We start from the raw sequence: 24,471 nt of genomic DNA on the forward strand, positions 1-24,471 counted from the left end.
AGAGAAATTATTCAGATCTACAGACAACTTTAAACTGTCTGGAAGTTGTTTCCATTGCTTAATGGTTTTAAATGAGAAGGCTGTCTGTGCAAAGGCAGAGGATCTTTTCGGGACAGCACAGTTTCTGTGAGCAGTAGAGCAAGATGTTCGAGTTTTGTTTTTTCAAAAACTAAGATAACCAGCTTCCAGGCTTTTGTGCGTTTACTTAACTTGTCTCTTTTCTTTTCTTTCATCTGAAAGGCATGTGTTCATAAATATTATTTTACAACATTTGCATAAATAACGGTTTTGTTGTAATTAAAATGAAACTGTATTTATAAAGATGTTTACCTCTGCCTGGAATGTGATTTCAGTAGAGGGGGACCACATACCTAGCTATGGCCCTGATCATGAGTATGTTTGATGATCTGTATCTTTTTGTTAATCCAAGAATACTTTAAGATGGGTAATGTGGTGCCAGTGTGTGTGTTTAGACCGACATGCTCTGTACAATGAGATAAATTGGCACTCAGATGATATCCTATTCTTGATACTTAATGTTGGCATATTAATCTCTTCATCAATACAACATATATGTCACATGTAAAGTAAATCAGTGGAACAAATCTTGCATTTATCTAAAAAACATTTATTCATAAATGGAGGGCCCTGTTCAGATCATCTTGTCTCTGCGAGATGATAATTTGGATACATAGGACCTCTCATTCATTCTCTCTTGTATTAAGATCTTTTCATTGACCAGCCAATAGATCTGATGACACATTAAAGTGATACTGAAAGCAGATTGACTTATGGTTATCTCCGACAGTGAATGGTTGCATATGCAGATAGAGGCAAATTTCATTTAGTCTCCATTATGCCCATACTGGCAACATTTTGGACAGATGCAAACAATATTGTGTCAGTTGAATATCTATTCTGATTGTTCAGTTTAGTAATGAGTGGAATACATTTTTAAGGAAGATCTCAGCCCTTTTTGCGTCTTCTGATGATCTGCCACTTTGCAAAAAAAATCTGAATTTGAGAAAACTAAGATAACCAGCTTCCAGGCTTTTATGTGTTTACTTAACTTGTCTCTTTTCTTTTCTTTCAATGTCTTTCACAGAGTTTTACAGATAGTATTGTTTACTTTTTTAGTCTTTAACTATCAAATCCAACATCAATATGAGCATGTCAGCCATGTCCTCTGGTTTTCCTGACCAGCCCCAGTCCTCAGTCCTACACAGCCCTTTCCTGGAGCACGTCTCTCTCTTCGCTCCAGGGAGCACCCATGCCCAGCGCAGGCTGTGCCCATGAAGCACAGAATCTTCTGTAAGTACCTTCTATCTTCCATTTTTACTTCTTTTCCAGTTTATTCAGAAAATAAACATTGCCTTTAACTACGATGCTGTTTTCTCCTCTATTCTAAACCTTTTTAGCTTATATTTCAAAACAATAGAAAGAAGCAGTCATTAAACCTGCACAGCATTACATGATTTTGTCTGTTCCTTCCACAGGACAATATATATCTCAGCCACCTCCACAAACAATCAATCAATACAAATAACACAAATGGGGAAAAAAACCTATGTGGGGAAAAAAGATAAGCACTTCACTCCTACACCAGAGAGCTCAGTGAAATCGTCAGCCCAGTTCTCAGCTTGCCAGGAAGAGAGCATTGGTTATTCCCTCCTTTCTCTCAATTGTTCACTGAACCCGTTTTCTGTATCCTCTATTTAAAATATTACTATACATGATTTACTGTGGGACATTTATCCATTTCAATTAACAAACCCCATCATATTAAAATGGTCTATCTTTAATAATCTCTACACATTAAATCTGCTTAGTTACATGATTATATCCGTTCATTTAACAATATATACAAGTTTCAGTGTTACATTGTTGAAGTGCATCTGTTCATTCTGACAAATCTAGAACTACAAGGACTAGCAAAAGCTTGTAGTAAGTCCTGTTTCGATTTTTTTTAATAAATTTAATTATTGCTTTAAGTGAGCTTGAGATCATTCTTTATATATAAATACTGCACTACTTGGCTTGATATGCATGAATGTATTACTTTGACAATTTTTTTTAGGTTTGGGATAGTTGTGAAAAAGGGTCATTTACTCATCCTTGTGTCGTTCTAAAACCGTTTACATTTCTTTCTACTGCAGAGCACTTCAAAATAATAATTGAACAGCAAAACTAAACGATATTAAACAATTGAACCCTAATTAACTTTCATTATATGGGCTTGTGTTCCACAGAAAAAAAACACTTTTGGATGAAGCGTTTCTTTAAGCGTCCAAATAGTTTGAGAGACATTTTATACTGCAGTCATTCAATGACAATGCGTTTGTTAGAATCATTTAATCTTTTTGTTAACACGTTCTTTGAAAAGACCTGTTTGAAACAACCTATTGGCATAAACGAGTCTTCCCAGAACTAAGCAGAACGATACCACAGGAGGGTGCTCTTCACCAAATCAAGCCCTAAAGACAAAACATGAAACCGGACTTTTTGGGAATAGCCATAAATAACAGATCTCAAGTGAATATGATATAAAAGTTTAATACTGATTAAGAGAAATTAATGGGATTTCTACAATGCTTTCAGTCTGAATATGAGAAATGATTCCCAATGCAGGGTCCTATCCAGATAAAGTACATATAACAATACATTAAACACAATCTAAAAAAAAAATAAAAAAAAAATTAATCAGGATGCATTTTATCATTCCTAAATACAGTATACTAAGAAACTGCTGAATTTGTTCTTTATTCTATGAAAACCACCATTTGAAAAAGGCAGATTTGGGAATAAGTTCCAAGTTGGATACTGTTATGTCTCTGCTTTGTGATCATCAGTAGAGTCCAAACAGACACCACAAATGTGGACAGACGGACTTCAAAACAATCGGAAGTATCGAAGAACATTCACATTGCTGCCTTTGCAACCCAATTTCAATCTAGAGGGTGCTTCTTTACAAACCTTACATAAGTACAGAAATAATGTACTCGTATAGTATAAGATTTCAAAGTCATGTTTTAGCACAGTACGTTTCATTTCATTTTGGAGTCAGAAAAAGAGCTCCTATTAATGCTTTTTTGTATTTTTTTTAAAAAGGAGGGAGAATGAGTCGGCAAGAAATGATGTTTCTTCTAGAGTCTTGCAATGCTTTAAGAGATCCTCGGTTGCAGTTAACCATCCATCTCCACTTGGGGGTTCTCAGTGGCGTCATCCTCAAGGACCTTGGATGGAGTGAGAGGTTCCAGTTGCGAGTCAGTGTTCACAAACTCTATTCCATCAGTTTTACAAAGAAAATCCGAGGGAGTTACACCACCTTCATCTGTGAGGGCAGAAAGGGGGCTGACGGGTGAGTGAGAGGGAAGGCTCTTGGGTGATTCCTCAACTGACACTTCATTGGTTGCAGCCTCCACTGTGTCATCCTTCACCTCGCCTGGGTCACATTTGTCAGCTCCAAGAACCTCTGACACATCCTCCTTTGTGTTTTCCTTGTTTGGTATCGCTTGTACATCACTGATCTGAATGGGTTCGGTTTCATCTCTAGCCTCAGTGTAAGGTTTAATGAGGAGGAGTTGTTTGGAGTTAGCGTGGGTCTCCATTGAACTGGATTATGAGGTGTAACAACAAGAGAAAAGCAAAGAAACATGAATGGAGTGAAAGAATGCTCCTTTAAGATTATAAGATGTAAAATCACCTGACTTAGGGGTGGGCGATATGGGAAAAATATCATATCACGATTTTTTATAGAAATATCACGATTCACGATTTTTATCACGATTCTTTGTTAGTTTTACTATTTTGGTTTTACAAGTTGTCTGAGCATTACAGCCAAACTAGAAAGACAAAGATGCATGGCAGATATTTAGGCCAAAGAGGGCGAAGATAAAAAATCTGTCATTATTTTATTTTTCTTATTAAAAAATAAGAACAAAGATACACATTACAAATACACATAATATACAAATAAAACAAACAGTGCTTTATTTCCAGGTACAATAGGTGTATTTAGCAGAGCATTCAATGAAATTGAATGAACAAATATAAAAATAAAACACTAGATAGACTGATTCCTAAAGCAACTGTATTAAAGTTTTTCAGTCAAGAATAGTGAGTGATTTTTCTCTTTTGCGTTTTGTTGTTTTGTTAACGTTAAATGAATAGTTCCCCCACAAATTAATATTCTGTCATCTGTCTGTCAATTCTGTCATAATGTTGTATTTTTATATCATCATTTACTCAAAAGTTGTTTTAAACCGGAATGAGTTTCTTTCTTCTGCTGAACATTTATAAATGCTATTTTGAAGGCGGAAAACCAAACAGTTGCTGGTCCTCAGTGACTTCCATAGGATTTTTCTTTCCTACTATCAAAGTCAATGTGGACCAGCAACTGTTTGGTTTTCCACTGAGTAAATAATGACAGAAATTAAATTTTAGGGTGAACTATCCCTTTAATGACAGTCGACAGCACGTTTAGTGTCCTGTCCCTTTAAGAGCTGCACGCATCTAATAAACAGGCACGCATCCGTTTCTCTCTTAACTATTTACTTTCATTTTAGAGATAACCAACTCAGTCTGTATGTAAACCTTGTGTGTTTTGACAGTATTAGCGCAAAATATAAGTTAGTTGAGTAATCAGGCGCTCGCGCTGTTAGACAGGCGTTTTAGTGCGCGTGCTTCAGGTGTATGCGCTCAGAACAAGTGCACGTCAGACCAGCGCGCGAATGAAACATTTAACCAGCAAGGCTTGTATGCAAATAATGTACTTTTGCGATCGCGAATAAGTGCAGTGTCCTGTCAGAGTAACTCTACTGCTGTATGTGGTGTTGTACAGTATATAGAGACGGAGACCAGAACTGTATTTGACATAATGTGCGCGGTAGCGCGATACTACGATATTTCTTCAAAAGCAGATCGTGGAGACATTTTTATCGTCCACGATCAAAAATCGTCATATCGCACACCCCTAACCTGACTGATACAAAAGTTTCAGTTTCAGATTTTTAGTTACAATAAAAAGGGTAACAAAACTGCTACAAAGGTCATTTCACCTCAAATTCAGAAAAAATATTTTGTATGAATACAATAAAGAATATTTTATGATCATTTGCAAAATTGTATAGCTCTATAACAATTACCAACATTTTCATTACTGCAATGTGTTTGGATGTTTTATTTTTAATTCCTGTTCTTAATGTTAAGTCTCAGGTGCAGTCATTGCAGTGAGAAATACACTTTTTAATTTTTGCTTATTTAAAATCACTGCATTAAAGACATTACAACAATACTACTATAGCAATACACACGTTCACCATTTCTTGCATTGCAGAGTTTTTTTTTTTTTTTGCATTATGGTAATAGGAAATGGGCCAAGGAAAAACATATTTTTTTTTGTTTTTGAGGGGAAAATCTTAACTTCATCAAATTCACACACTGGCACTCCACTGACCAACATGAGTCCTAACAAACTAGACATGACAAAAAATAAAAGACTCTGAAGATGTCCAAGTATGTAGTAATTCCTCTGTTTTGATTGGATTCTTTATGGTTTTTTCCAACAAGAAAGCGACAGAACAAACCATAATACAAATATTCTCCCACTTGCCTTTCAAAGCAACTCATGAGCTTTTCTTTGTGGTCCACATTAATAAGAATATGTTCTTCAGCCTTAATTAATGCAAAAACTCCTATTTTAATTTAAGCAAGGTCTCCCGAACAACACTTAATAGGCATCCCAATTAGACTAATGAATAAAACAGAGATCGTTTTTTGTAATAAATGATATTTCCAAACAATTCATAGGTCAGAGGGTCAGTATTCACGCCCCTGTTTCATCAGAAAAGGTAATTTGTCTCAATCAGGCAAGGTACACTTCCCAGTCTATTTTTACTCTCCTCTCTTCACAGCTCTAACCTCTACATTTAACAAAAATACAAATAAGCATATGGTGTCACTGTACACCAATAAATCATGCGTTTAACAATGAGAGCATACCAGAAAGTAGAGAGCAACACCACCGACTTTTTAAAACAGACACAAGCTTTCACAATTAACAACAATAGGATTTTTAAATAGCAAGAAAACCCTAACCTTTTATACAACTTAACTGCATGCAATAAAAAACTGAAAACTGATAAATAGCTTAAAAAAAAATACAAACAACTTTCATACCTGTTCGTTTCTGATCCTCCATTGGCAACTTAAAAGAAATAAAAATTGTATGCAAGTAAGAAAATCTGACATCAAGAAAATAAATAAAAAATAAAAATTTTGCAATGAGTTGGCTGGGCATCATACCTGGCTCCACGATGACCTGGCAGGAGTGGTTTGGCCTGTTGAGCAAATGTTCGGTCATCTGGTCAGCGCCAGAGGCATCTGCCAGAAAGTCACACTTGAGACACACCAGCGTTAGACTCCTTAAACAAAAGAAGAAAAAATAACTTTCATTTTCTGCAAGTATCACACAAATAAACTCCTCCATCACGGTTAATCATCAGATACTAGATCCAAACTTACCGCAAACCACGCGGAGGCTTCCTCACCTTCCCAAACCGTACTTTAGAAGAATTGCTGTGAAACCTGCAGATGAACAGAACACTATCTATAGATGTGATTAAATTCATTTGGAATTGTTCATTCTTCCAAGTTTTCCCCTTACCTGACCATATGCTGTCTGAAGGCTTTCTGGCAACTCGATCTGAACTTGCATATATTGCATCTCAGCAATAAAGGATAATGAACATAAGGGTCCATAACGTCTGAGAGACACTCAACACACTTATGTCCTCCACTTGGAAGCCTGTGAAAAATAAATACTTGTTAATATAAAACACTGTTCTGTGACTCTTAACTTCTAATACAACACAATGCAACAGCTGAATCCTAAAGTATACTTGGATGTTACGTGTACGCTAGGCATGCATGCTGTGAATTTCATTATGAGCGCAGTATGTGCATACTGTACAGACAAAGCCAGATTCTTCTAATCATGCATACTCTGTATGCTTTAATTATTTTGCACTAATTAGTTGTCCAACTGCTTCACATTCAGAAAAACAAAAACGGAAGACACTGAACAACGATAACAACAATATACTGGACACGACAACAACGACAGATTCCTGTGCTGATGAGCACTTGTGTGTTCGGTTGTAAACATGCACTAAACTTTTGCATCAAAACTGAAGTATACTTTGGGCTTAAGAATCCTCACTTCAAACGTTTAAGCTCATTATTTTGGTTGCTTCGGTTCCAGCTGAATTGGTTTGTGGTCTTTGCCTTTCCTCCATTTACGTTTGGTTTGGTTGTGTTTGCTGCTATTCTAACAGGTTGTTTGGTCATTTCAGGACTTGTGGGTATGATGTAGGCTTTGCTTGATGTTTCACAACCCATTGGCGCACCAGAAACTGAGGCCCGAATTGTCACCTAAAAAGATGAAAGAATGCTAATCATTTGTTATTATATTTTCTATTATTTAATGTTGTTTATTATATAATTTAGATTACATTGCTCCTGTACAGATTTGTGTTCAAGCAGACCTTGGTTCCTGGAGGCAATCCTTCAAGTTTTCTGGGCTTCCTATAGGTTCGATGGAAGTGTGTCTTGTGTTCTACTTTTTCCTTATAGGTGAGGAAATTTAGTCGGCACTTTCCACATCTTTGAATACCTTTTTTCTAGAAAACAAAAGCAAAATAAATACATAACATACAAAGTTAAGTGAGAAGTTACATAAAACAATTAAATTGTGCATTTAATTTTGATGAGTATTAACATAAAAAACTTTACTTATGTTTTATATATATATATATATATATATATATATATATATATATATATATATATATATATATATATATATATATATACAGTGGCATGCAAAAGTTTGGGAACCCCTTGCAGACTCTGTGAAAATGTGAATAATTTTAACAAAATAAGAGAGATCATACAAAATGCATGTTATTTTTCATTTAGTACTGTCCTGAGTAAGATATTTTACATAAAAGATGTTTAAATATAGTCCACAATATAAACAAACAGCTGAAATTATTAAAATAACCCCCTTCAAAAGTTTGGGAACCCTTTGTTCTTACTACTGTGTGTGGTTACCTGGATGATCTACGACTGCGTTTTTGTTTTGTGATGGTTGTTCATGAGTCCCTTGTTTGTTCTGTTAAACGGAGCAGGAAGGAAGGAAACACGATGCATTAAGAGTCGGGGGTGAAAACTTTTGAACAGAATGAAGATGTCAAAATTTTTCTTATTTTGTAGAAATATAATTTTTTTTCCATTTAGTACTGCCCTTCGGAAGCAACAGAAGCTACTTGCATGTTTCCTGGAAGACAAATTAAGTACAATTTACCTTGATCTTCAAATTCAAAAAGTTTTCACCCCCCGGCTCTTAAAGCATCTTGTTTCCTTCAGGAGCATCAGTGAATGTTTGAACCTTTTTTAATTGTTGTGTTTGAGTCCCTCAATCATCCTCAGCGTGAAAAGGTGGATCTCAAAATCATACAGTCACTGCTGGAAAGGGTTCAAATATGCAAAAGATGCTGGAAAACTGAGGAATCTGCAGGACATGGAGGATTTTTCTGAAGAACAGTGCTCAGTTTAACTGTTCAGAACAAACAAGGGACTCAAACACAACCATCACCAAACAAAAACACAGTCGTAGATCATCCAGGTAACCACACACAGTAGTAAGAACTAGGGCTGGGTAAAAAATATTGATTCTCCGATTTTAATCGATCTTCAGTTTAACGCAACGATATCGATTCGGGAAATCCCCGAATCGATTCTTAATGCGCGTGCTTCACGTAAGAGGATATGAATATTCACCTCTCGTCCTGAAGGTGTCACCATCTTTCGAATTGCTCCACTAAAAAAAACAACTGTGTGCACCCTATTATTAATGTAGATGTGTATTTCAGTAATAAACTTAAGTAGGAGAGTTTCAGTTACCAGCATTTATATCAAAATATGGATCCCATGTCTGCAAAACTAACATTTTAAATGAAATATTGATAGCTAATCGATATCGAATCGAAACCATAAAAATAAGAATCGAATCGCAGAATTGGTCACAATACCCAGCCCTAGTAAGAACCAAGGGTTCCCAAACTTTTGAAGGGGGTTATCTTAATAATTTCAGCTGTTTGTTTATCTTGTGGACTATATGTAAACATCTTTTATGTAAAATATCTTACTCAGGACAGTACTAAATAAAAAATAACATGCATTTTGTATGATCTCTCTTATGTTGTTAAAATTATTCACATTTTCTGCAAGGGGTTCCCAAACTTTTGCATGCCACTGTGTGTGTGTGTGTGTATATATATATATATATATATATATATATATATATATATATATATATATATATATATATATATATATCAGAATCAGAATGAGCTTTATTGGCCAAGTATGTTTACACATACAAGGAATTTGTTGTAGTGACAGAAGCTCCACAGTGCAACAGAAAGACAGTAACAGGACAGGACACAGGTAATGAAACAAAATAACAGGAAATAGCCAATAACCAATGTACAAAGCAGCAAAAAAAATAAAAAATACACAATATATAATATATAATATAGGCGACTATGTATGTACAGGTGAAGTATGTGCAAATTAGAAATGAGAAAATAAAATAAGTGAGTGTGGTGAATGGATAATGTATTAGTTGTGTGTTCTACGTTTATTTATTGAGTGTTCATGAGATGTATTGACTGAGGGAAGAAACTGTTCCTGTGTCTGGTCGTTCTGGTGCTCAGAGCTCTGTAGCGTCGACCAGATGGTAACAGTTCAAAGAGGTTGTGTGCTGGATGTGAGGGGTCCAGAGTGATTTTACCAGCCCTTTTGCTCACTCTGGATAAGTACAGTTCTTGGAGAGTGGGGAGGGTTGTACCAATGATTCGCTCAGCAGTCCGGACTACCCTCCGTAGTCTTCTGAGGTCAGATTTGGTAGCTGAGCTGAACCAGACAGTTATTGAGGTGCAGAGGATGGATTCAATGATGGCAGAGTAGAACTGTTTCAGTAAGTCCTGTGGCAGGTTGAACTTCCTCAGCTGGCGAAGAAAGTACAGCCTCTGCTGGGCCTTCCTGACAATGGAGTCAATGTGAATATCCCACTTCAGATCCTGAGAGATGGTGGTGCCCAAGAATCTGAATGACTCCACTGCAGTCACGGTGCTGTTCATGATGGTAAGTGGGGGGAGAGCAGGGGGGTTTCTCCTGAAGTCCACGATCATCTCCACAGTTTTGAGCGTGTTAAGCTCCAGGTTGTTGAGACTGCACCAGACAGCCAGCTCCTTAACCTCCTGTCTGTAAGCAGACTCGTCACCGTCCTGGATGAGGCCGATCAGTGTGGTGTCGTCTGCAAACTTCAGGAGCTTGACAGAGGGGTCTTTAGATGTGCAGTCGTTGGTGTAGAGGGAGAAGAGCAGTGGGGAGAGTACGCAGCCCTGAGGAGCTCCAGTGCTGATGGTTCGAGTGCTGGATGAGAATTTGCCAAGCTTTACTAACTGCTGTCTGTCTGTCAGGAAGCTGTTGATCCACTGGCAGACGGAGGTGGGGACGGAGAGCTGAGTTAGTTTATTTTGAAGGGTTTCCGGGATAATGGTGTTAAAAGCAGAGCTGAAGTCCACAAACAGGATCCTCACATAAGTCCCTGGTCTGTCCAGATGCTGCAGGATGAAGTGCAGTCCCATGTTGACTGCATCATCCACAGACCTGTTTGCTCTGTAGGCAAACTGCAGGGGGTCCAGTAAGGGTCCAGTGATGTCCTTCAGATGAGCCAGAACCAGTCTTTCGAATGATTTCATGGCTACAGACGTTAGTGCCACAGGTCTGTAGTCATTTAGTCCAGTAATTTTGTGTTTCTTTGGGACGGGGATGATGGTGGAGCGTTTGAAGCATGAGGGGACTTCACACAGCTCCAGTGATCTATTGAAGATCTGTGTGAAGATGGGGGCCAGCTGCTCAGCACAGATTTTTAGGCAGGCTGGTGACACACCATCTGGACCAGGTGCTTTCCTTCTTTTGTTTTTCCTGAAGACCTGGCACACATCGTCTTCGCTGATTTGAATTGTAGGTGTGGGGGAGAGAGGGGTTGCTGGAGGTGTGAATGGTTGTGTGGAGGGGTGTTCTGGGCGGGTGTGGGGTGATCGTTCAAAACGACAAAAGAACTCGTTTAAGTCGTCTGCCAGGTGTTGATTCTCCAGAGTGCTGGGGGGTGGTGTTTTGTAGCTGGTGATGTCCTTTAATCCAAGCCACACTGAAGCCGGATCGCTGGAAGAGAATTTGTTCCTGAGCTTGTCAGAATAATTCCTCTTTGCCACTCTGATCTCCTTTTCCAGTGTGTATTTGGCCTGTTTGTACAAGACTTTATCCCCCTTTCTGTGAGCATCTTCTTTGGCCTGACGGAGCTGTCTGAGTTTGGCAGTGAACCATGGTTTGTCATTGTTGTAGAATAGATGAGTCCTGGTAGGAATGCACATGTCCTCACAGAAACTGATATATGATGTTACAGTCTCTGTGAGCTCGTCCAGGTCATTTGCTGCAGCTTCAAAAACAGACCAATCAGTCAGGTCGAAACAGGCTTGTAAATCCCGCTCTGTTTCGTTAGTCCATCTTTTAACAGATCTTAATACAGGCTTCGCAGACTTAAGTTTCTGCCTGTAGGATGGAATAAGATGAACCAAACAGTGATCAGAGAGTCCTAAAGCTGCTCGTGGAACCGAGTGATATGCGTCCTTTATTGTTGTGTAACAGTGATCCAATATATTACTGTCTCTGGTGGGACATGTAACATGCTGTCTGTATTTTGGCAGTTCACGGGAGAGATTTGCTTTATTAAAGTCCCCGAGAATGATTAAAACAGAGTCCGGGTGTTGTTGTTCACTCTCTGTGATCAGATCAGCGAGTTTCTGTAGAGCTGTGCTCACGTGCGCTTGCGGTGGAATGTAAACACTCACGAGAATGAACGAGCAGAACTCCCGCGGCGAATAGAACGGCTTGCAGTTAATGAAGAGCGTTTCTAGATCTGAGCAGCACATCTTCTTTAAAACAGTTACATCTGTACACCACCTCTCATTGATGTAAAAGCATGTCCCGCCGCCGCGCGATTTCCCCGTTGATTCTGTGTCCCGATCTGCTCTTATCAGCTGGTAATTAGGCAGATGGATCGCGCTGTCCGGTATGTCGCCATTCAACCAGGTTTCCGTGAAACATAGAGCAGCAGAGTTAGAAAAGTCCTTGTTTGTCCGGGAGAGCAGAAGGAGTTCGTCCGTTTTGTTGGGTAGAGAGCGGAGATTCGCCAGATGGATGCTAGGCAACGCCGTTCTAAATCCGCGCTGACGAAGTTTCACGAGCGCGCCGGCTCTCTTTCCCCGTCTGCGCCTCCTGAAGCGTTTGACCAGAGCTACAGCTCCGCCAACTACAATGTCCAGCAAAACGTCCGAAAAATCAAAAACCGGTAGAAGATTTTGTGGTGTGTTCTGCCGAATGTTCAGTAGATCATCCCTGGTAAAGCTGATCTTATTTGAAAAACAAAAAACAGGAAAAACAAACAAAAACAATACAAACACCGAGGAGCAACGCACAATAGCTGCCATCAGCGGCGCCATTTTGTTTTGTTATATATATATAGTGCTGCTTGAAAGTTTGTGAACCCTTTAGAATTTTCTATATTTCTGCATAAATATGACCCAAAACAACATCAGATTTTCATTCAAGTCCTGAAAGTAGACAAAGAGAACAGAATCAGAAAAATAGAGAGAAAAATATGTTCTTTGTCATTTATTTACTGAAAACAAACGATCCAGTGTTACATATCTGTGCGTTGCAAAAGTATGTGAATCTTTGCTTTCAGTATCGTGTGACCCCCTTTTGCTGACCCCCACTTTGACACAGTCATTCCAAAACATTAACTTTGTTCTTCTTTAACCCTTCTTTGGTAGAATGACTTGTGTGCTTGGGGTTGTTTTCTTGAGACTCTGTTCTTAAACAGATGTCCTGACATTTTCCTTTAGAATTTGCTGGTATAATTCAGAATTCATTGTTCCATCGATGATGGCAGGCTGTCCTGGCCAAGATGCAGCAAAACAGGCCCAAGCCATGATACTACCACCACCATGTTTCCCAGATGGGATAAGATTCTTAAGCTGGAATGCAGTGTGTTCTTTTCTCAGAACATAATAAATCTCATTTAAACAAATAAGTTCTATTTTGGTTTCATCCATCCATTAAACCTTTCTGCAATAGTCCTCTGGCTTGTCCACATGATCTTTAGCAAGCAATTTTCTTTTTGGACAACAGTGGCTTTCTTCTTGCAACTCTGCCATGTACACCATGGTTGCTCTGTGTTCTCCTGAGGGTGGGCTCATGAACATTTACATTAGCCAATGTGAGAAAGGCCTTTAGTTGCTTAGAAGTTACCCTGGGAACTTTTGCAACCTCGCAGACTATTACACGTTCTGCTTTGGAGTGATCTTTTTTGGTCGACCACTTCTCGGGAAGGTAACAGTGGTTTTGAATTTCCTCCATTTGTATACAATCTGTCTGACTGTGGATTTGTGCAGTCCAAACTCTTTAGAGATGGGTTTGTAATCTTTTCTAGCCTGAGGAGCAACATCAACTCTTTTTCTGAGGTCCTCAGTAATCTCTGTTAGTGACATTCACTTCCACAAACATGATCAAACTTTGATAGATCCCTGTTCTTTGAATAAAAGTTCATTTGATAGTCATTGCACTGACTGAAAACACCTCTGCACAGATGGACTCTAATTTCAACTTTAAAATGAACTGCTAATGCAAGAGATTCACATACTTTTGCAACACAGATATGTAACACTGGATCATTTTTCTTTAAGATAATTAAGAAAATATTTTATATTTCTCTCACTTGTTTGATTGGGTTCTTTTTGTCTTCAGGACGTATATGAAAATCTGATGATGTTTTGGGTCTTTTTTTTTTTTTTCTTTTTACACTGGAATATACCATGAACTTGGCGGTCTCTAATCTGCATCATTCCACCACCGCATTAATTATTGTTTTGGTTACAAATCTTGCTCTTGGCCAATATGACTCGTGGTTAATCTGGTTTGCTGTTGCCAGGGAGAAGCCCGTAAGGAGTAACCAGGGAAGGTGAATAGTAAGCCGCCACTGTCAGCCTGTTATATATTGCACCAAGGTGTTCGGCAGACAACCAAATCAATCCAACCTTAGAGTGAGAGCCAATGGGGCAGCACACAAATGAGTTGCACATTGTGCTGACTTCAGACCAGTGAAGTCTCAAGCTCCAAATCCACAGAAAGAGACAGATGATGTCTTATCCAAGAACATGTCAAAAAGACTCATGTACACAGTCTTTGGTTTAAATTAGTAAGCAAGAAGTAGGCAATAAATCCATTTCCAAATGGAAACACACACGAGGTAATACACTCACTTGATGTCTCATGTAGTGTTGCATGTACATATGGCCACTGCGAAGGACTTTCAGGCAAAAGGGACAAAGCAGGTCTTTAGTGTTTTCATGAACGGTGCGAAAATGGTTATCCACATCAGAAAAGAAGGAGGACCTGTAGTTGCAAACCTTTAAGAGAGCAAAATCAAAGTGAGACCCAAGTACTTGAAATACAAATCATATAGAGCAACGATGAAGTTTTTACCTGACAGGCATAGGGCATCTCTCCAGGTTTGTGATTGTCCCTCATGTGCTCCAGAAGCACTTGCTCCGTCTCAAAAGCCAATTCACATATTTTACAGTTGGCTGGGGAAAGAAAGGATAACAATACACTTATAATATATCTAAACCATCAACTTATTCCCCTCTGCGGAAATATTCTCATTTCAATTACAAAATCGCTGACTATTTTTACATAACCTCTAATGCTGTAGGAAACTTCTGATGTAATGGGCGTCCATGTGATTTTGGTCAGAAATAAATACATCCAGAAAAAGTATCTTCCTTTTTTTTTTTTTTTAAGATTTGTTTGTGTAAAATATTAAATTTGATGTGGAATCGATGCTTTATGTATTATATCATTCTCATTCAACCACAGACAATGCCATTTTATAGCACAAGTTTTAGCTAAATGACCTGTGTAGGGGTAGTTAACCGTTAGAAATTTGTCAACGAGTAGAGATTTTGGACTATCGTCTCTATCGCTGTTAAACACTCGCGTGACTTTAAAAAAAAAAATGTATTTAGGCTTTAATAAATCGCTCTAATACTGTGAGAACAGCCACATCACAATTATAATGATGACACAGGGAATGATGTTGTTGGAATTACCTTCGGAACCAATTTTTTTCATCTGATGAACAATAAAAACACTGACAGCCAATCAGAATCCACCTGAATGTAAAAAGCTTGATAATTCAAAGCGGAAGATGACAAAACTGCAACACGCACTTATAACAAACAGAACGTTGGTGTGGACACTAATATAGTTATCATTACAGTTGTTATTCTTGGTGTGAACGGGCCTTTACTCTGTCCAAGAACCACCCACTTAAAAAGGAAAAGACTAGTTCTATCAAACGAATAACTGCATCCAAAATAAGTTTTTGTTTACATAATATATGTGTGTACTGTGTATATTTACTATGTATGTATATATAATTACACACACACACACGCATGTATATATTTAAGAAAAATACATTTTAAAATATTTATATATAATATCAATTATATGAATATAAATACATACTTGGAAGTATATGGAAATATTATCAAAATATATACTGTATGTGTGTATTTATATATCCATAATAAATATACTCCGTATACACATATTATGTAAACAAAAACTTTTATTTTGGATGTGATAAATCGCGATTAATCATTTGACAGCACTAGAAAAGACTCTGAGACTGAAATGTTGTGACTTACTGGTGGACTCGAAGGGACTGTGGGCGCTCTCTATGTGACACTGCAGTTGAAAAGGAGTTGAATACTGTCGGTAACAATGTTGGCATGTAGTGTGACTCTCCCAGCTCTCGCTGTTCTGCTTTTCCAACTCAAGGTGATGTTTCATGTGGTTCATGAATCTGAGTGAGAGGAAAAAGAACAGAGGGATGAGGAGGAGCAAAGAATGGCATTACAAACGAATACGGGATGGCACTCGCACTAGAGCACTGTCCCAAATGGAACACTGCATGTGCACTTGCGGTCTTACGAACTTGCAATGGCCACCACATGCACGTGTCTGATAAGTCTACAAGACCGTAGGGCAGGGGTCTCCAACCCTGCTCCTGGAGAACTACCATCCTGCAGATTTCAGCTCCAACCCCAATCAAACACACCTGAACCAGCTAATCAAGGTGTTCAGGGCTACTTGATAATTACAGACAGGTGTGTTGCAGCAGGGTTGGAACTGAAGCCTGCAGGACGGTAGCTCTCCAGGAGCAGGGTTGGAGATCCCTGCCGTAGGGTGTCCCATTTGTCATTTTAGCATTCAGAAGGGTGCTCGTGAGTGCCCCCTTTGCGGCCACTATGCGCCCTTTCATCTGCACTTCTGCCGAGACCGCACTGGGGCGAGCTTCGCAGTAGACTTCTACCCGACAGTCAAAGTGGCATTACGTCACGAAAGTGTGGACTCAGAGGAAGACCGTGAGGGTTTAGGGTGCCATTTGGGACAGGGCCTAACTAATTTTCAGTTTACAAAGTCGCTGCAGGATCAGAGAGCCACATCTCTCACCAGGTGGGCATTAACAGACTCAGCGACCAACTCCTTGCTAAGTTATTGACCCTGACACATTCTAAATTACCACTCACAGAGGGGCAGACTCTAGTGGCATTGACAACGACCCCAAATTTTACTTTAATTTTACAAATGCTAAGCCACATACCACAAACGCTGCTTGTTATAGATGGTGATTGTGTAAGGGATCTTTCCTTAAATAACTAATAAAATAAAAAATTATGCTCTCAATGAAGCTTCAGCAAAGACTTGTAAGGATTGATAAACAATCACATACATTCACAGAGTAAAGGAACTCAATGAAATAAAACCCAATGAACATCCACACAATGTTTATGTTCGTGCAGCACTCATGCACCTATTTTGGCAAGTTTCATGTGCCAGATGATTGGAGAGAAGTGACAGAGTCATTAAGTCGGTCACATCTTATCTATTCTGTTTGTGCGTGCAGAGATTTCTGCAAAAAAACAGTCTGTAGGTGTGACACTCACAACCAGAATGTCAGCTTGTGGTGAGAGTAAGAAGGCATTGGGTACACCTGCAACATGCAACATTAATGATACTCTTTAAGGTAAATGCCCTGCTCCACAAACAGCTGTCGTCTTGGGAGAACTCAGTCTGACACAAGCGGGACCGCCGTTGACAAAGGTGTGACAACTAAACAGGAAAGCCTTTGATATCCGAGGAAGTGAATGTCAAACAGATGTACAACATTCAACCAAGTAAACCACTACATAGTGTCTGCTCTCTCAGGAGTGGAGTTTCCTTTTGCTTTTCAAAAGGCACCTAAAAATAGACAACATCCTTTGAGAATCACAGTTTCAGATGTTGCAACCGAAGTTCACATCCTATTTTTGAAACGGGTCATACTACAGCTATGTCTTTAGATTACACTGGATTTTCAAGATACAAATGAGCAGTACATGAACTATCAACTCATCATAAAACATAATTCATCAAACACGTCTGAAGGGAAGGGAAAATGCCAAAGTTAAAGTAGCTAATGTTCAGCGTCCTTTGGGAATACAAAATAAAACTTATGCGCAGTTAAATATAATTAGCCAAATTACAAACACACACCATTAAAAGTCACCTTTGAACAGTGCGATGCCTGTGCTTGTGTACTCAAGAAGTGTTTGAGCTCCCAAGGGTTTTCAAGAGATAAATTAGCAAAAATTCTACTTAAAGTTCATGTTCTAACGGTGCATAATAGCCATTATAATACCGGCAATTATACTGAGCTGCTTTCTTTGTTTAATGATGTGATGAGCAGACTGCCTCTATCCTCTCTGCCTCACCTGCCATTGGTGCCCTGACGTTGAGCGGCCAATTTTTCAGTCAGCACGTTCTGCAACCTCAGCTTCCCTAATAGGGATTTTTATGCGGCTGAACTGTGACCCCCGCCGCCAGAACTTGGGGTGCGCTGCAAACGCGCCTCCCCATTAAAAGGAGCTTACTGAGGCTTTTCTCACGCCATGGCTGAGTAAAGTTATTTAATCACAGGAACAGTTCTTATAGCAGCCAAACTACCCTCCATTATTCATCTGGGGCCCCTAGAGGGAACGGGGGTCTGATAATGTCATCCATCTGAGGGGGAATCCAGTGATGAGGTCTCTCTTTCGCTAACTATTGCTCTCTTCATCTCTGGGCTCCTGTAGCTAATGGCTCTCATGAGCAATGTTCCGTCTAAACCGCATGCGTGATGTTGCTCCCTCACAGACCAATACAATTATACAAAGAAGCAGACTTAAATGACTGGAACGGTTTGAATAGTTTTCATTTGTGACAAACTAAATTGCAGCTACCCTGACTAAGGTCTATAGAGCTTCAACCACCTCTGCACCTGGCTGATTAAAGATGGTACTTCAAAAAATGTGTAACCTGATAGGTTTTTGCATAACTAACACTCAAAAAAATACCTGATGTTGTTCTTGAGCATTTTTAAACAGCTGTTGCACTTGAAGGTGGTGTTGGACTTGAATTTGGGAATCAGAGATGGATCTGATCCTTCACATTTCCCGTAGTAGAAGTCTGAAACCAACATGATGAGTTTGCCTCTGTCAGACTCATAGACTTTCGGTGCACTGGCTTGTTTGTCAGGTTTCGATGTTGAGGGGAACACAGAGTCTAATAACTCAGGGCAGCACAGCTGAAGAAAAGAGAAAAAGTGTCATAACATCTCAATACTGCTTTTCAGCTGAGGAATCAATAAAGTATATCTGTCTCTACATCAGGAGGTGGCAACGTTTCTTGAAATGAAGTGCCATTTTTAACTTTCTAGTTAAACAGTCAATCATCAGATGCTCAAACAAACATCAATGTTTATGTTAATAAATGCCTAAATTAAATCTGTTCATCATAAAGTGATCAATTCAGTGATCACTCCTTAGAAGACATGGATTAAACTGCTCAATTTGTACGTATTACTTTTACAATGCCTTTTATGAACTTTTTGTAGTATGAACATTTTGGTTTTGTACAACAGATGGAAAACCTGATGGGAATATTTAAAAAAGATCTTTATTTATGGTCCAAAGACTTATGCCAGTTTTATGGGTTTAGAAAAACGAGGCTGAATAATTACAGAATTTTCATTTTTGGGTAAATTATCCCTTAAAGAAAATGTCATTATTTAAAATACTGCACAAGATGACATCTCATTTATGCAATGAATTATTCCAAGAGCTATAAAAATGACAGTTACATATACTAAAAAAAGGCCACACTGCCATTTACTTGGTTCAGTTCAGTGTTTGGCTTCCCACACTGCTCATAACTACGGTGTCGTGAAAAGGTTTTTGCCCCCTTCTGTTTTTATTTTTTGCATATTTGTCACACTTAAAAGATTCAGATCAAACACATTTTTAATATTACACAAAGGTAACCTGAGTAAATACAAAATGCAGTTTTGAAATTATGATTTCATTTATTAAGGGAAAAAAATCTGTCAAAACCTGCCTGACACTACTGTACGTGAAAAAGTAATTGCCCCCTGAATCTAATAACTGGTTGTGCCATCCTTGGCAGCAACAACTGCAATCAAGCGTTTACGATAACCGGCAATGAGTCTTTCACGTTGCTGTGGAGGAATTGTGGCCCACTCTTCTTTGGAGAAGTGTTTTAATTCAGCCACACTGGAGGGTTTTCAAGCATGAAAGGACTGTTTAAGGTAATGCCACAGCATCTCAATCAGATTTAAGTCCGGACTTTGATTTGGCCATTCCAAAACCTTAATTTAGTTTTTCTTGAGCCATTCAGAGGTGGACTTGCTGGTGTGTTTGGGATCATTGTCCTGCTGTATAACCCAAGTGCGCTTGAGCTTGAGGTCACAAACTGACAGCCAGACATTCTCCTTCAGGATTTTCTGATAGAGTGCTGAATTCATGGTTCAATTATGGCAAGTCATCCAGGTCCTGAAGCTGCAAAGCAGACCCAGACCATCACAGTGCCACCATCATGTTTGACTGTTGGTATGTTGTTCTTTTTATGAAATGCTGTGTTGGTTTTACACCAGATGTAACGGGACACATACCTTCCAAAAAGTTCAAATTTTGTCACATCAGTCCACAGAATATTTGCCCAAAAAGTCTTGGGGATAATCAAGATATTTTTTGGCAAATGTGAGACGAGCCTTTGTGTTCTTTTTGGTCAGCAGTTTTGCCTTGGAACTCTCCAATGGATGCCGTTTTTGCCCAGTCTCTTTCTTATTGTTGAATCATGAACACTGACCTTAATTGAGGCAAGTGAGGCCTGCAGTTCTTTAGATGTTGTTCTGGGTTCTTTTATGATCTCCTGGTGAGTCGTCTTTGTGCTCTTGGAGTAATTTTGGTAGGCCGGCTTGATTCAACAGGTCTGGCAGTAATCAGGATTGGGTTTGGATAGTGAAAATTAACTCAGCTTTCTAAAATAATTTGGTTAATCAGTTCTTTCATGATTTAACAGGAGGGGGCAATTCATTTTTCATGTAAGGCCAGGTAGGTTTGGACAGCGTTTTTCCCTTAAATTAAATCATCACTTAAAAACTGCATTTTGTATTTACTTGCATTATCTTTGTGTAATATTACAATTAGTTTGATGATCTGAATATTTTAAGTGTGACAAATATGCAAAAAAATATAAAAAACAGGAAGGGGGCAAAAACCTTTTCACTGCACTGTACATAAAACTGTCTGCAGGACGATGAAGATGACACTCTACAGATATAATAATCTTTTTTTTATATTGAGATGTAACGCTGCCTGAATGCAATCGATGAAGCTGTTGCTAACACAGGAAACAAAAAAGAAAGTAAAACATACCAACCTTCATATGATTTTTTAAAGGCTGAAAACCAAACACATTCTGACACCTGGGACATTTCTTTTTGAAGGGGAAATCATATTCTCCAGCTGTCAAAGAAGCAAAACAGATTGTTGTTGCAGATTTGCTTCTGCAACACATACTGGACAAAAACCTACCCGTGTCAAGCTTACCTCCTTTGGACCCACTGTTGTTTGTGTCATTTATCATTGTGCCATTATCTGTGGGTCATAAAAAGAAACATCCCATCAAATCTTCCTCTTCAAAGAAAAAACCTTTTTAAAAAGTTTTCACAAACACAACCTTCACATCTTTCAGAAAAGCGAGAGGGCCCTTGGGATTTTGGTGTATTTTTGCAATTTATTTGTTTTTTTATTGTAGCTTAGTACATGGACAACAAATAAATCCAATTTTGTTGCCGTTATGTCTAATTGCAGTTCCAAAAATTATGGTGGGTGGATGGCAACCATAATCTAGCAGGATGGTGGGTGGGTGGTAATTTCAAACCTTGGTTATAATCCTTTCACTTTAATAAAGAACACTAAACTAGAAAATAGAGCTACTGGTAAAAGTAGTGGTTACACTGATATAGCTTATCAATCCACACACGGGCTTACCTTTGCTGTTCATAGTTTGCAGGGAAAAATTTTTTTGTTTAGCTAGTGTTGCTGGGATGACGCCTGTTGTGTTTTGAGATCCTAAAGTAGTGTGGGACTGAGAAGAAAGGTTAGCTGGGGCTTGTACATTGGACAAAGTCACCACATTGTCCTGGATATGCTGCACTTGAGGCCTATGAATGACCCCCGGCTTTGGTGTGACAGCAACTTGCGGCAATATCTGCTGACCTGCTGCTTGAGAAACAAACAAAGTAATGAAGGACACACATACTAATTCTCTAATTAGCATACACTACCACTCATATATTTTTAAAGAAATTATAACTTATTTAACAAGGACACAATAGACAAAACAAGTAAGGGACTGCAAAAATATGTAATTTTGTTTTACTTCAGATAAATACTACTCGTTTTAGTCACAATAAAAATCATGACAAATGTACCACGATTTCCACAAAATATTAAGCAGCACTGTTTTCAACAATGATGATAGCAATAAAAAATGCTTCTTGAGCAGCAAATCAAACTATTAGAATGATTTCTGCAAGAACATGTGACACTGAAGACTGGAGAAATGTCTGCTGAAAATTCAGCTTTGCATCACAAAAATAAAATACATTTTAAAATATACTACAATAAAAAAGTTATTTTAAAATGCAATAATCTCACTGTTTTGATTGTATTTTCGATCAAATAAATCTATTTCAAAAACGTTTAAAACTCTTTCCAACCATAAACTTTTGAATGGTAGTGTAGCAAAAACTGAAAATCTACAGAGACACATTTATACCTGGCACAACCGTGAGAGTGGTTCCTGGTGGATACGGTGACCCCAAAGAGCTGATGAACGAGGTGCTGCTGTTGAGGTTCTGTGGTGATGCCACAATGTAACCCTGGTGAAATGATCAAAGATAAAAAGAACAAAAAGATACAGTATGAACACACACATTAATAAATCTAAATTGAATTTATGCATGTTTGTTACGACTAATGTAAAATGCAACCCTATTGGGAAAAAGCCTTTGACTATTATTAGCAGAAAGTAACTCTATCATAGTGCTTAGCATCTGTTAAGCACATATTTTAACTGAGAATGTCAAAGAAAAGTGAAGTTACCTGATTGTTAATAATGATGGGTTGAGGGGCTGTTTGAGGTCCTAGAGTTGCGTTGATAGGGATGAGGATGGGATTTCCTCCTGACGGGGCAGCACACCTGACCATGATTGTAGGACCTGCAGCCACCCTAGCAGGGTTCAGCGGAACTTGCGGAGGCTTTTGTGATGATGCTAACGTTGAAGGTTTTTGAACCGGGACATTTCGCTGGTTCTGTTGGTTAACAGCACCTGAAGATCACATGAAACAATAAGCAAACAATCTCAAGTACAAGACCAGAAGAGAAGTGACAGTGTGCCTAAAACAGAGTCATACCTTGTCTTGTGTTGGCCGCAGGCTTGGAGCTACAGATTTCACCGACAAATATTGGTTCATCATCATCATCATCATCATCGAGATTTATCAGATTGATTTCTGGAACTGTCCTCTGCCACGGCTCCAACTCCTCCTCTTCACACTCCATAAACAGCTCAGACATCTAAAAGGAAACCAAAGATAGCAGTGCAATGTTATGTGGTTAATGAAATTATACCAAGAAGCCACAAATTACATCATAATCTGGGTTTAGACATATCAGCACAATTACACCTCAATAAAAGCAAGCTAAAGCTTGAGACTCCAACAAAACTATGCCGCTATATAGATACATTTGTGTTAGAACCAAATTATCTTTGCTTCCCACAGGGAAAGATATTTCCAGACCTATTAATGTTCAGATTAAAAGCCCAACTATTGTAATGCAGAAACCTGTGATCCACCTCTAGCAGACACGAGACTGTTACTGCGGACACAGACCGGCTAATATGCTAACTCAGATTCCCACCATTTACTCCTAGCAAATACTTAGCATTTATGCACTTGTTTCTTGACTGCATTTTGATTCTAAGAAATCAGAAGCATTCACACGTCGACATAGATCTAGCGCATTATTCCTAAATCCATTAGCAGGCAGGTCGGCTCTGTCTGGATGCTAACATGCTAAAAAGCAAGAAAACTAGCAAGCGGCTGCAGAGAGAAACGGCAAATCACACAGGAAATATTTACTGGCTTTGTTATGGTAACACATACGCAAACATTTCGGATTAAAAAAAGCGAAACTGGGTTTTACCTTTTAAAATCTCGGATTATTTACAAACAACATCAGTGTTGATTCAGACACGCTCACAGCGGCATGAAGCGCGGAGGCTCATGGGAAATCAGAGGACCTATTGTTGAGACCAAGAACCTCACGTTTCTCACAGAACCAAGACTTTTGTTCTGTTTTAACACTTTAAAAAGTCCCAGTTTAGGACAACATTAAAATACAGAACATAAAGGAATTGTGTGCAGATAATAAAATAAACTAATTCTAACTAATGCAATATGAGTCAGACGTTGCAAACTAGATCAAAACAAATATAAACGCAGTCCACCTATAAATTACAGAACATGTAGTTGAGTTTAAGATTTTAAGACTTGCATCGTGGTAAAATTACATTACACAACTAATGGATGTTAATATAAAACAACAACACTAGAATAACATCAGAAATGTATGAGTAGTAATTCAATGGTGATAAACTGAAGCATAGTAATAATATTTAATTCTCTTCTGTTAGGAGTTCAATTTGACAAGCAGCAACTTTGGCAGTTTTGTCTGGCTTCTGTTTATTTTGACCAACAGGTGGCACTATGAGTATTGTGATAGGTCAGGGATGCAGGCCCTTTATAAATAATGAATGTCATC

At 38.5% G+C, this 24,471-nt stretch overlaps 1 protein-coding gene across 2 annotated transcripts; it reads right to left on the reverse strand.

Moving 5' to 3' along the window:
- Window positions 1–1,346: 1,346 nt before the first annotated feature.
- Window positions 1,347–23,948, reverse strand: znf280d (zinc finger protein 280D). Of its 2 annotated transcripts, none has more exons than XM_079441946.1 (18): window positions 23,854–23,948; window positions 23,061–23,223; window positions 22,749–22,975; window positions 22,423–22,525; window positions 21,633–21,863; window positions 21,189–21,236; window positions 21,019–21,104; window positions 18,636–18,865; window positions 15,906–16,063; window positions 14,677–14,777; window positions 14,454–14,600; window positions 7,545–7,679; window positions 7,220–7,431; window positions 6,665–6,805; window positions 6,523–6,585; window positions 6,304–6,422; window positions 6,178–6,205; window positions 1,347–3,612 (listed from the first exon to the last, which is right to left on the reverse strand). In XM_079441946.1, the coding sequence occupies exons 2-18, from the start codon at window positions 23,221–23,223 to the stop codon at window positions 3,183–3,185; spliced, it is 2,622 nt and encodes an 873-aa protein (XP_079298072.1). In that variant the 5' UTR covers window positions 23,854–23,948; the 3' UTR covers window positions 1,347–3,182. The 2 variants fall into 2 exon arrangements, with proteins under 2 accessions (XP_079298072.1, XP_079298071.1); XM_079441945.1 differs by having other exon boundaries at window positions 21,633–21,866.
- Window positions 23,949–24,471: the final 523 nt, after the last annotated feature.

This window comes from Barbus barbus (genome assembly GCF_936440315.1).
Source record: "Barbus barbus genome assembly, chromosome: 2".
NCBI classification, from domain to species: domain Eukaryota; kingdom Metazoa; phylum Chordata; class Actinopteri; order Cypriniformes; family Cyprinidae; genus Barbus; species Barbus barbus.

What these genes read in the sequence shown, in the direction of transcription:
- znf280d (XM_079441945.1), bottom strand. Translation starts at nt 23,223, where the DNA reads ATGTCTGAGCTGTTTATGGAGTGTGAAGAGGAGGAGTTGGAGCCGTGG. An exon ending in CCATCATTATTAACAATCAG is followed by an intron (nt 22,526 to 22,748) that starts GTAACTTCACTT and finishes TCATTTCACCAG; the next exon opens with GGTTACATTGTGGCATCACC. An exon ending in GGAGGATCAGAAACGAACAG is followed by an intron (nt 3,613 to 6,177) that starts GTATGAAAGTTG and finishes CTCATAATCCAG; the next exon opens with TTCAATGGAGACCCACGCTA.